At 45.0% G+C, this 12,119-nt stretch overlaps 1 protein-coding gene across 6 annotated transcripts in view; it reads left to right on the top strand.

Moving 5' to 3' along the window:
• LOC120051561 (ubiquitin-associated protein 2-like) overlaps positions 1–11,891 on the top strand; it is a 31,880-nt gene extending 19,989 nt beyond the window's left edge. For 5 of the 6 annotated variants that reach the window (XM_038998637.1, XM_038998572.1, XM_038998773.1 and 2 more), the window contains exons 23-27: positions 8,832–9,188; positions 9,450–9,554; positions 9,816–9,889; positions 10,423–10,614; positions 11,215–11,891. In XM_038998637.1, the coding sequence (XP_038854565.1) occupies positions 8,832–9,188; positions 9,450–9,554; positions 9,816–9,889; positions 10,423–10,614; positions 11,215–11,307 (821 nt within the window). In that variant the 3' untranslated portion in view covers positions 11,308–11,891. The remainder of the gene's footprint in view (positions 1–8,831; positions 9,189–9,449; positions 9,555–9,815; positions 9,890–10,422; positions 10,615–11,214) is intronic. The other variant, XM_038998837.1, reaches the window with a different exon arrangement.
• Positions 11,892–12,119: the final 228 nt, after the last annotated feature.

Below are 12,119 nucleotides of genomic sequence, written 5' to 3'. Positions count from 1 at the left end.
TTAGTTGTCCGTAGGGTTGCCAACTTTTTCACTACCAAATAAGGGACAAGAGGTCGCGTGCCACGGTGGTATGGGTATGGTGTTGTGTGAATGAATGAATATACAGTGTATATTCTTATTCAATTGGAAAGGCAAAACATTTGTATATTCCATTTAGCCTATAGCTTTACTAAAACTTTATCATTATGTAAACTTATGTGAATTAACCTCAAAATAAATGATCAAAGAAATCACAATTTGGACCTTTACAGCAAAAAGAACTTTCCAAATGCAAAAGAGGAAAAGAGGGGCATGAGTCACTCACCAAGTCTACATATTTTTTGCTGCTCTTGACTGATTCAAGCAGTCCTTTCTCTTGCATAGCCAGAGATGTCATTACATGACAAATCACAGTTCCCAGATATTTGAAGCTCATTTTTGATCAGCTCTGTGCTACATCGGTTTCTTGAGTCTGACCATTTAATGGTCATCAGACAGAAAATCCTCTCTACAAAGGCATTTGAGTCTGGCACACTGAGGGCAAATGAGACAATCCTGAACATGTTGATCAAGTTGGCTTTCCCTAGGTTTTTGGAAAACTGCCACCTACTTCTAAATGGTGGATTTTGTGGTATCCTGTCTGGCTTTCTGTATTTCCTCCCGGCTAGCACAAAACTCTTCATAGAGTTGGTCCATACTGACTGTCTCTGTCATTTTGAGGGCAACCACCACCTGCTCCAGGTCAGTGAAGGAGAGCTCCTCATAGAGGCCAATCAGTTTCACCATTACATTTTCTGGTGAGAAATCAAACCACTTGTCAATGTATGTAATGACAGTGTCATAGAACTTCAAAGTCCTATTGCTGCTTGGACCTTTTGTGCTGACAATTGTCCATCAGCTGCTTGGTCTACTCAGAAAAAAAACTGTCCTGTTTCAGCTGAAGCATCTTAAATGTTGAACCTTTGGACTTCCTCGTAAACATCTGTGATGCAGAGCGTTGTTTCCTCCAGCTTTTTTACGAGTTGGTCAAATACACACCCACTTTGTGGAAAAAGCACAGATTAATCTCAGCAGCTTCTGTTTATTCTTCATACTCAAAAATACTATTCAGTGCCACAGGACAGATCTCCCTAAGGGACCTGAAGTATGATGGAAGAGCTGGCCAGCTTTGCTGGAGACGATCGACAGCTGGATGAAAAGAGAGCCATCATGTGCAAACATGTCGCAGAATTTCACAGCACTGTGTGAACAAAGGCAAAAAAAATGCGCGCAGTTCCTCTCTTCGGGAAGCAGATACTGATAAGTGGCTGTAGATCTGTAATACAATTGTCTCAATATCCACTGACCACTGATCGCAGGTGTGCTTGCAGGCGTTATGAGCTATGAGAGCTGGGCAATTAGCTTTCAGAATGCGATTGTTGGCACTGCTCAATAACTGGTAAACGGAGAGGTGTTTTCCAATTATGTCAGTTTCCGCAGTAGACGTCACGAAGAATGCACCGATATTGCTAGCACCTTTAGCTAGCGTGGCCTTGTGCATTTCTGTGGATGCATGCTGAGTTAGGTCATTCTCCCCTTCATGGCCAATTGAGAATTCCCAACGCATAAAGTACAGAAAGCTTTCGTCGAGTCACCACTGACGGGCTTATCCCACGTCTTTTTTGCTTCACATTGTTTGTTGTAGCTGCACAGTCTTTTTTTGCATGTTTATCCATCTTTCCTTGATATGCCAAACCGATCGAACAATAACAGAAATTACTTTGCAGGAATTGGCGCGTTTACACTATACTGTGATTAAATGAATATACGGGACAAGGGAGGTCCCATATGGAACAATATAAGGGACATCCCGGCTAATACGGGACAGTTGGCAACCCTAGTTGTCCAGTAGGTTATGCCTGCCTATAACATAACCCCACCGCCACCATGGGGCACTCTGTTCACAACATTGACATCAACAAACTGCTCGCCGACACAAAGCCATACACGCCATCTGCCCGGTACAGTTGAAACCGGGATTCATCCGTGAAGCGCTCACTTTTCCAGCGTGCCATTGAAGGTGAGCATTTGACCACCGAAGTCGGTTATGATGTCAAATCAGACGTGCCAATTCTCTCTCTGTCCGCAGGTACGAGATCCGAGTTAAACGTACGCAGAAATGAATAGGGCCTGATTTTCTTTACTCAGTGAATCCACATTCAGTGGCCTCTATAGTGCCAGCAGTTCACTCGCATTTGCTAGTGAAAGAAATTAAATGCAAATACGAAAACTAACTGGTCGCATTTGTGCGAGTGTGATATACATTTAATTAGTTGTATTTTCCACGTAACATTACGAGGATCACGCAACCTGGTAGACTAACTGTAATTATGATCCACGTCACAAAAAGCATTACAAAAGTATAATAAAAATTGTATATACATTTTTATTTATATACAATATTGATGTTACACAGGAAACGGAAACCAGTTACTTTATTAATGTGCTGGTTGACAACATGAAGTGTGCTTTACTAAAGTGTGCTTTACTATACATCTTTGTCTGTCGTGACTACAACACAAAGCATATTGAAACATGGTGGCAGCGGTACTCAAAAGAACCTGGATCTCATCGATGTAAATTAAGAATACATCCCAGGCGGCAGTTTGAAAAAGTGCCGTGTTTACAGCCTAGTCATCGCGCGGAACGTCTAAGTTTGCTGGCTATCGTGAGTGACTCTATGCTAAAAGCTAACTGGCTATTGGATACAAGCAGTTTCGTTAGTAGCTAACGTTCCATTCTACAACTAAATCGCCATGGAAAATGCACTGAAACCTCCAGGGAAAAATTTACTTTGATGATTGTAATTTAGCAGTGACCTGGAAAAGATGGAAAGAGGAATTCAATTTGTACATGGCTCTTACAATGAGAGAACCTGATGACTACAAAGTGAAGCTACTGTATTATCTCATTGGGGTAAAAGGCAGAGATTTGTGAGACCCTATGTGTGGGTAGTATAAAAGACAATCTCCCTGAGGAAGTAATTGCAGCATTGGATGAATTTTGTGATCCCAAGAGAAATTAATCAATTGAGAGAGAATTTTTTTCATGTCCAAGTCAGGGCCAAGATGAGAGTTTAGACAAATATCTCACTGAATTGAGGACTCGTGGCCACCTGCAACTTTGGAGTAATCAGACTCTCATCAGGGACAGGATTGTGTGTGGCACGTGTGACCCACACTTAAGAGAGCACTTACTCAGAGACTGATCTCAGTTTAGAGAAATCCATACAGATTGGACGAGCTGCAGAACTGTCCAGACAGAGAGCTAAAGTCATAAATGTGCAGGGCCCTGTAGCAGTGCATGCAGTAACACAGAAAGAGAGGCCGAGAGGGAGAGGAGACCCTACAGAGGGACAGAGCATTATACAAAGCAGATACTGTGGACGGACACATGAGAGAGAAAAAAAGGAAAAATGCCCTGCATATGGACAAAAATGTAAATCCTGTGGGGAAAAAACAATCACTTCTCTATGGTTTGCAAAAGTGCAGGGACCAGCAAGAGAAACAGTCCTGGCAATGGAAAATGCGTCAGCTGACTCAGTGGTGAGGATGTTCTGTGCATCACACTAGGGCCAAAGTCAGAGCATCAACGTGGTGCAGGAGAAAACCACAGACCCCAAATGCAACTCTCTTTGCAACCATGCTGGTCAACAAAAAGTCAGTCAGATTTCAGCTGGATTGTGGTGCTAGTTGTAATGTTATCCCTGCAAACCTCAAAAGCCGGTCACCTAGAGCCCTGCAGTCAGGTATGGGTGATGTATAACATGAGTACTCTGACGCCACTGGGGAAGTGCACACTTAAAGTGATCAATCCACGCAATAATAAAACCTACCGAGTTGAGTTCATTGTAGTCAACGAGAATGTGCACAGGCTCATTCTGGGCAGTAAGGCTGTCCAGGCAATGGAGTTGATTACTGTGCAGCATCACAACATCCTGGCCATCAAGAAAACAGGATCCTGGACTAAAGAGCAGATTAAACAAGGAGTACTCTGATGTATTCCAGGGAGATGGATGCTTACCTGGCAAGCTGGAAGTGGATGAGCGAGTGGAGCCTGTCCAGCTGCCAAAGAGAAGAGTGCCAGTAGCACTATATAAACCAATCAAAGGGGAGCTCAGTGTTCTAGAGAAAAGGATGATAAAAGCAGTTGAAAAAGGCACAGATTGGATTAGCAGCCTGATCGTAGTGAAGAAACCGTCTGGAAAACTAAGTGTGCATTGATCCGAAACCTCTCAACAAGGCACTCAAGAGGAGCCATTACCCACTTCCCACTATTGAAGACGTGCTGCCAGATCTGGATAGAGCACGCGTGTTCTCTGTGATGTAAAAAATGGATTTTGGCATGTGGAACTGGAGGAGGAATCCAGCTATCACGTTCTCTACACCCATGGGACACTACAGGTGGCTGCGCATGCCAATGGGAATCAGTCCAGCCCCAGAGATCTTTCAGAGGAAGTTGAACCAGGCAATGGAAGGACTTCCATGAGTCAAAATCATTGCAGATGACATCCTGATTGTGGGAGGAGGAGACAATGATGAAGCGGTGACTCTGGACCATGACAAAAACCTGAAAATGCGCCTGGACAGATGCAGGAAGGTCAATATCAAGCTGAATCCGGAGAAGCTGCAGCTCCGGCTGAAGTGCCCTACATTGGCCGCCTGCTAACATCAGAGGGGTTGAAAGTGGACCCAGGAAAAGTGACAGCCATCAAACAGATGCCTAGGCCTGCAGATGTGCAGGGGATGCAGCGCTTCCTGGGCATGGTCAACTACCTAGCCAAGTTCTGCAGCCACACCACAGAGCTCTGCAAGCCACTGCAATAGCTAACACACAAGGACTCACTGTGGGAGTGGTCAGAGAGACATGAGCAGGCTTTCAATAAAATCAGGGATACCATTATACAGACCCCTGTGCTGAAATACTACAACTCAACAGAGCAGCTTGTACTACAGTGTGATGCTTCAGAGAGTGGGTTAGGAGCAGCCTTGATGCAGGGAGGACAACCAATAGCATACGCCAGCAGAGCCCTGACAGACTGAAAAGGGATATGCACAGATGGAGAAGGAGCTGCTTGCAGTGGTGTTTGGCATGGAGAGGTTCCACCAATTCACATATGGACGAACTGTGGAAGTGCAGTCAGATCACAAGCCTCTGGAGAGCATCATGACAAAGCCTCTCCTCAGCGCACCAAAAAGACTACAACGCATGCTCATGAGACTCAAAAACTACGAGGTCAGTCTCCGATAAGTTCCGGGAAAACATGTGGTGCTGGCCGACACCCTGAGCAGGGCGTACCTCACAGAACAAGACAACAGAGGCCCTGTGGAGGTCAAAGTGGAATCAATCAATATGATACACTACCTCCCTGTGTCAAGCGAGAGACTAAAGCACATCCAGAGAGCCACTGAGCTGGACCGGGAGCTCCAGACACTGTAAATGTGGTCCTGCAGGGGTGGCCTGAAGTGAAAGGACATGTACCCTTGGAAGTAGCCATGTATTTTCACAACAGAGATGAGCTGAGTGTGCAAAATGGAATTATCTTCAGAGGTGAGCAAGTCGTTGTGCCTACTGCCCTCAGGTCAGAGATAATGCAGAGAATCCATTCCTCAAACATAGGAACAGAGGGATGTCTGAGAAGAGCTTGCGAGTGTGTCTACTGGCCAGGCATGAATGCACAGCTGAGAACATACATGGCACAATATAGCACCTGCACTGCATGAGGTATGAAGCAGCAGAAAGAAACGTTGAGGCCACACGAAGCACCAAAGCGTCCCTGGGAAAATATAGGGACTGACCTGTTCCAGTTCATCGACAGACTACATGGTCACAGTTGATTCTCTCCAAATTCTGGGAAGTGGACCATTTGGAGAACACAGTTGAAAACAGTCATTTGAAAACTGAAGACACACTTTTCACGCTATGGCATACCTGACATCCTTTACTCAGACAATGGTCCCCAGTACTCTTCAGACGAGTTCTGAAGTTTTAGCAAGGCTTGGGACTTTACACACAAAACATCGTCTCCAGGATACCCACAAAGTAATGGGAAAGTGGAATTGGCAGTGAAAACAGCCAAAAGACTGATGGCAAAAGCAAAGAGAGCAGGTGCTGACCCATACCTGGCCATGCTGGATCACAGAAATACCCCGTCACAAGGAACAGACAGCAGCCCTGCAATGGTGCTCATGGGAAGACGTACAAAGACACTACTTATAATGAGTGAAAATCTTCTGAGACCGGGGATGGCAAACTGTCAGCTGGAGAAGTACAATGAGACAACAGAAACAGGCAAAGTACTACGACACCTCTGCTAAGGATCTCACAGTGCTGCAACGAGATGACCGGGTGAGAGTTCAGCCACTCACAGGACAGAAACGGTGGTGGCAGAGGGCCACAGTAGTCAGACCTGTGGAGCAAAGGTCCTACGAGGTGAAGACAAAACAGGGACAAGTCTTCAGGAGGAACAGGTGACACCTGAGGAAGAGCTGAGAAATAGAGGATTTCCCCACTGTTGAGGAGCCTGGCACAGAGCCAGTGAACAGAGCACCAGCTGACGCCCAGCAGAGTGCAGAACACAACCTAGAGGTGAACGATGCACCTCAACACGAAGATCCAAACATCTCAGGTTAAGCACCTCCTGATGTAATCAATACACTCCACACAAGGTCTGGTAGGGCCATCCGAAGACCTATACACCTGAAAGAATTTGTGTGAAGGTAAAAAAATAATAATAAATAATGCACAGTCAGACAGTAAACAAACATTCAGTTCACATTCCAGTTTATTGCAGACATGGACTACAAGCCAAAGTTAGGTGGAGTCTGCCTTTTGTTGTTTAATTTTTTTTAAACGAGGACATGTAGCAATATTGATGTTACACAGGAAACGGAAACCAGTTGTTACTTTTATTAATGTGCTGGTTGACAACATGCCTAGTAAAGTTTGCTTTACTATATATCTTTGTCTGTCGTGACTACAACACAAAGCATATTGAAACAATAAACATCTTGGGATTAAATGGAGTTTAGAAGACTGATGAAGAATGAATGGGTGTCCGGTGTTAGCTATAGAGGCAATGCTTCTAAAATGCCTTGGCACTAGATTTGAGATTCTATCAATTTTGAAAATCTGAAATGATGTATGCGCTGCAAAGAAATCCAATAGGCACCTTTACATCGGCTTTAAACACCTGACTCTTCTAGCGAACAGCTGGCAGATTCTCTTTGCATTAGCCTACTTAAGCTTTGTGTAGCCGGTTTGCGGTCTGTGTCGACGCGATCATTTGTTTTGTTTTTATGTTTTCCAAATTATTTAGCTTTTAGTGTTGATTAGGAACCATGTCTAAAAGCCAATACTTGTGAGCTGTCCCTAATGATTGAGCTGGCCCTAGTGATTGGCCCAGTTTGAGAGGTGACAAGCGTTCCTCTACTATAGAGACTAAACTTGGGGGCATGTGCTAAGAAAAACATTAGTTATCTCCAATTTGCTGTGCGCTTCTGGTATTCTTAAAAAGTTGGACAGGGTTGGCAGGTCTGCAAACTGCAGTCAGGTCAAGACCCTGGTGAGGACGATGAGCATGCAGATGAGCTTCCCCCAACTTGAGACGTCTGTGGCATTATGTTGTGTGACAATTGCAAATTTTTAGTGGCCTTTTATTGTCCCCAGCACAAAGTGCACCTGTGTAATGATCATACTGTTTAATCAGCTTCTTGATATGCCACACTTGTCAGGTGGATGTATTATCTTGGCAAAAGAGAAATGCTCACTAACAGGGATGTAAATAAATTGGTCACAAAATTTTAGAGACGCTTTTTGTGCGTCTTTTATTTCCGCTCATGAAACATGGAACCAACAACATGTTGCATTTGTTTTTGTTCACTATACATGCCCAGACTTCTCACTTTTTTAAATAATTTGTTTTGTTTTAAATATGAACCACTATTAGTAGCCACCGTCAGTTATACCCACATTTAACTGTAACTGACGTTAGTGTTAGTTTACCTTTTCTTTCCTCTGTCACGTTCGTTTGGTTGTTCCTGAGGATCGCTAGCAATAGTAGATCATATTAGACAAACGTATTACAAGTTATGCAATAATTTGGGACATGTAGCCTATTTTGAATTATTATGGACCCCCAGACTGCGTAGCAGTTTAAACATGGCACATGACTACTGGACCGTTGTCATCAGTTCCATTAATAATTATTTGTGAAGATTTTTAGGACTATTGTTCAACGCCTTTTGTACACTCCTCCCCTTCCCAACATTTCATGGAATGAACAATTGACTATGGCAACTTTCAGGATGAATTAAACTACTATTTTTGATTTACCAATGTATTTGGTGCATAAAGGATCTCCAAACCTGTTTTATTATTCATAAATACTTTCCTAACCATAAATAATATACAATATCAGTTTTTATTTACCAATTGGTGCAGAAAGTAACATGGCTGTATGTACATGGCCTTCTGTATTGATCCTTAATATTTTTTGCCTAATATTCTGAACTCCATATATTCTATAGAGTCTGAATTCTAATTAAAGGTACACCTAATTTAAAGGGATGGATTTAGATAAATGTACAAAACCCTATTGAGTGAACTCGACAAGAAAACCTGTTAGCCAGCAAGTGGGAGTTTTCAGCAATTTAATTATATGTATTCAGCTGCGCAGGGGAACCACACCTGCAAAGCCCGTTACGCACCTTCATAAGGCAAGTCTGAATACCAACTACTGAGAAGTGGGTAGGAAAAGCATTAATAAATTATGAATCAGGCCCATATTGATCACTATCTCCCCTCTCTTTTAGGTGAAGCGACCAAGTTTGGCAGAGGGGACTCGTCTTCCCCAGCTCCCCCCACCAGCCTGTCGCAAGGCCCCTCCGCTCAGCCCCAGCAGCCCCCCCAGGCTCAGAGCCAAGGTCTGGGACAGAGCCAGGGCCAGCAGAACCAGGCCTTCCTCAATCCACCTCTGCCCCCAGGCTACGGCTACACCGGCCTTCCTTACTACGCCGGCATGCCCGGGGTGCCCAGCGCCTTCCAGTACGGCCCCACCGTTTTTGTGCCTCCGGCCTCGGCCAAGCAGCCCAACATGGGCTTGGGGAACCCCTCCAGCCAGTACCACCAACAGCATCAGCCTAGCTACGGCCAGCACGCGTATGGAACAGGTGTGTGTGTCAGTGAGTGAGAGAGAGTGAACTGAAATCAGACTGTGTGTGGCTGAGAAGGAGAGTTCTTGCTTAGCGAGCATGGCCCCACCCCCCTGCCGGATATAGTCGCTGTTCACATGCTATTCTAGCCAGTTGCCTTATTGCTTCTCTCTCGGTTCTTCTTCTCCCCCTTACCCATCCCCCTTCCTCTGCTGTCCTTTTTACTCTTCCCATCCACTTTACTCGTTCCTCCTGGTCCTCTTCCATTCCTCCTCTCAGCTTTTGACGACCTGTCTCAGGGCCACGCGGGGGAGTACAGTAAGGGAGGGTACGGAGGCTCTGCCCAGTCTCAGGCCAAATCAGCTGGCAGCGGCCCAGGGAAAGGTACACTCACTGAACTCAGCTGCCCCAGGACGCACCCCCCCTTCCCCGCCCCTTTCCCCTCCCCGCCCCCTTCACTTGTTATCAGCCGTGATATATAGATATATATATATATACACACTACTGTTCTGAAACACCCCCCTCACTACTAACTAAGAAATACTCCCTCAGTCACTACTAACTCTTGAAATGTTAAGAATTGCCTACTGACACCGTGCCGCCTCGCGAGGGCAAACTGACATGTTTGTGGCCTCTCGCTCACAGCTCCAGGTTTGTCCAGCTCAGGCAGCAGTGGAGGGGTGCCCGATATTGGCGCTTCAATGTACGGCAAGACACAGGTGAGCTCAGTAATATTCTGTGTACTGTGACCTATGCTGAAGTCAGTCAACACCTGGTTTATAGTTGTTGCTGTTAGTTTTGTCGCGATACCAGGAAGCAAGGGAAACAAAACAAAACGATCCTAATTTTGGGAAAAAAACTGCCTTATGTTGTCACCCAGAGTCACGTTTAATTTCCAAGCTATATCACACAATATTTTATAAAAGTAGGTTTTAAAAGAACATAGTTTAGTCTGTTTCATGTATTATTTTTTGCCACACAATGGAATCGGTGTGTCGTGACATCACTAGTTGCTGTATAGTTTTAGAGTTTCAGCCAATGATGTGTATACAAATCATTGGTTTGAGACATGTCTGAGAATAAGCGGCTTTAATTGATACGGCTGGTTGGATTAATTGATCTTAAGGAGCAGACCTCAGTTCCACAGGATTGAAATATGAATGAGGATAAATTCAGGATCATACCTCTTATGCTCAGATATTACATAATATAATGGGCTTCTCCACACTCTGTTCACTGCCCCCAACCCCAGTCTTTTGATAAGCAGGGTTTCCACGCGGGAACGCCCCCTCCCTTCAGCCTGCCGTCTGCGCTGGGGGGCACGGGCCCTCTGAACCCCGGCGGTGCCCCCGGTTACGCCCCGCCACCCTTCCTCCACATTCTGCCTGCCCACCAGCAGCCACACTCCCAGCTGCTACACCACCACCTCACCCAAGACGGACAGGTAACATCCCTTCAACCTGTTGTTGATAAACACCATAGACATACATGGACTTGGTGTCGGAGCTGAACTGCAGTGGTGAATGACTTCCGACAGATCGCAAAGGTTTTAATGGTCTGTCAAGTTGGGCGTAAGACTGTTACGGTTAACATATCATGAACATATTTTTTATTTTATTTCACCTTCAACTAGGCAAGTCAGTTAAGAACGAATTCTTATTTACAATGACGGCCTACCCCGGCCAAACCCGGACGATGCAGGGCCAATTGTGCGCCGCCTTATGGGAGTCCCAATCACGGCCGGATGTGATTCAGCTGATAAACACTACAGTCATTCGAACCTGGGACTGTAGTGACGCCTCTTGCACTGAGATGCAGTGCCTTAGACCGTTGCGCCACTCAGGAGCCCCTGAGTATATAAATAAAAAGTGGAGATGGGGTTCTGGGATGGGTTCCAATGAGTTTTGACTAGGAAGTGCCGTTTCTGTATATTCCCATCTTGCTCAAACAACTTTTCTACCCTCTAGTAAATACCCCTCCCTAGTTTGACCCAATAGCCAATAATTGACTGTGGGGTGTGTGTGCATTCTGTCTCCCCCTGTAGGGTGGTCCGGGTCAGCGCAACCAGTCCAGCAGCATGCAGCAGAAGAGCCAGGGCAACAAGTCCAGTTATGGAAGCCCTTACTGGGCCAACTGAAGGGTACACCTGGGGAGTCTGTCCTGGCCCCCCATCCTAAAGGCTGTGTGTCCCTTCTCCAACTCCCCCATTCATTTTTCTTTCTCTTTTCCTTTTTCAAAATTGGTTGTACATGTAAGATATTTATGTATGTATTTATATATATATATATATACTGTATATGTAATAGTAGAACATGAAATGTGGTTGCTGCATTTTATTTTTGAAAGACGTTTTTGTTTACTTTTTCAAAACTGCAGGAAGACATTACAAAAATACATCTGAGAACTCCTATAGAGGAAAATGGAAAAGGAGAGCTTTAGCACTGAGCAAAATGAGGACATCTCAGATGGGGGGTTTCCACATTAACAAACTACATTTGTCTCCCTTTTTTTTATACACAACTTGAGTTATCCTGCTTATCCCCTTCATTTTCACCTTTTAAAAACTTCAGCCGTAGGTCTGCCGTGGGTGGCTCTGGCAGGGGGGGCTGCCTCTGTGCCTTCCGCCGCATCGATACGCCTCAAAGACCTGCCCATTAAAATTGTATATTTTAATTTCATTTTAACCGTTTCCATCTGAATAAAAGTTCTGAGCAGTAATCATCTTGCCCAAGTTCTTTCTCGTCATTTAGTTTGTGAGGTACTGATTGTGAGGGCAGACTGGACTTAGATGTTGTGATTGAATGTGTGATTTGTTGTTGACCCTGAACTGACCAGGGCTACCGCACAACAACTCCTTCGTACTTGAGCGCCATCCACAATGGCTAATCTGGAGGCGAAAGAAACGGCCACTTGTTTAGGTTAGGTTCTGGCTAGCGGAGTAGAACACTT

The sequence above is a fragment of the Salvelinus namaycush genome, chromosome 1 (assembly GCF_016432855.1).
Source record: "Salvelinus namaycush isolate Seneca chromosome 1, SaNama_1.0, whole genome shotgun sequence".
Taxonomy (NCBI): Eukaryota; Metazoa; Chordata; class Actinopteri; order Salmoniformes; family Salmonidae; genus Salvelinus; species Salvelinus namaycush.
Note: the sequence above shows the minus strand (reverse complement) of the source record. Positions and strands in the feature narration are given on the sequence as shown.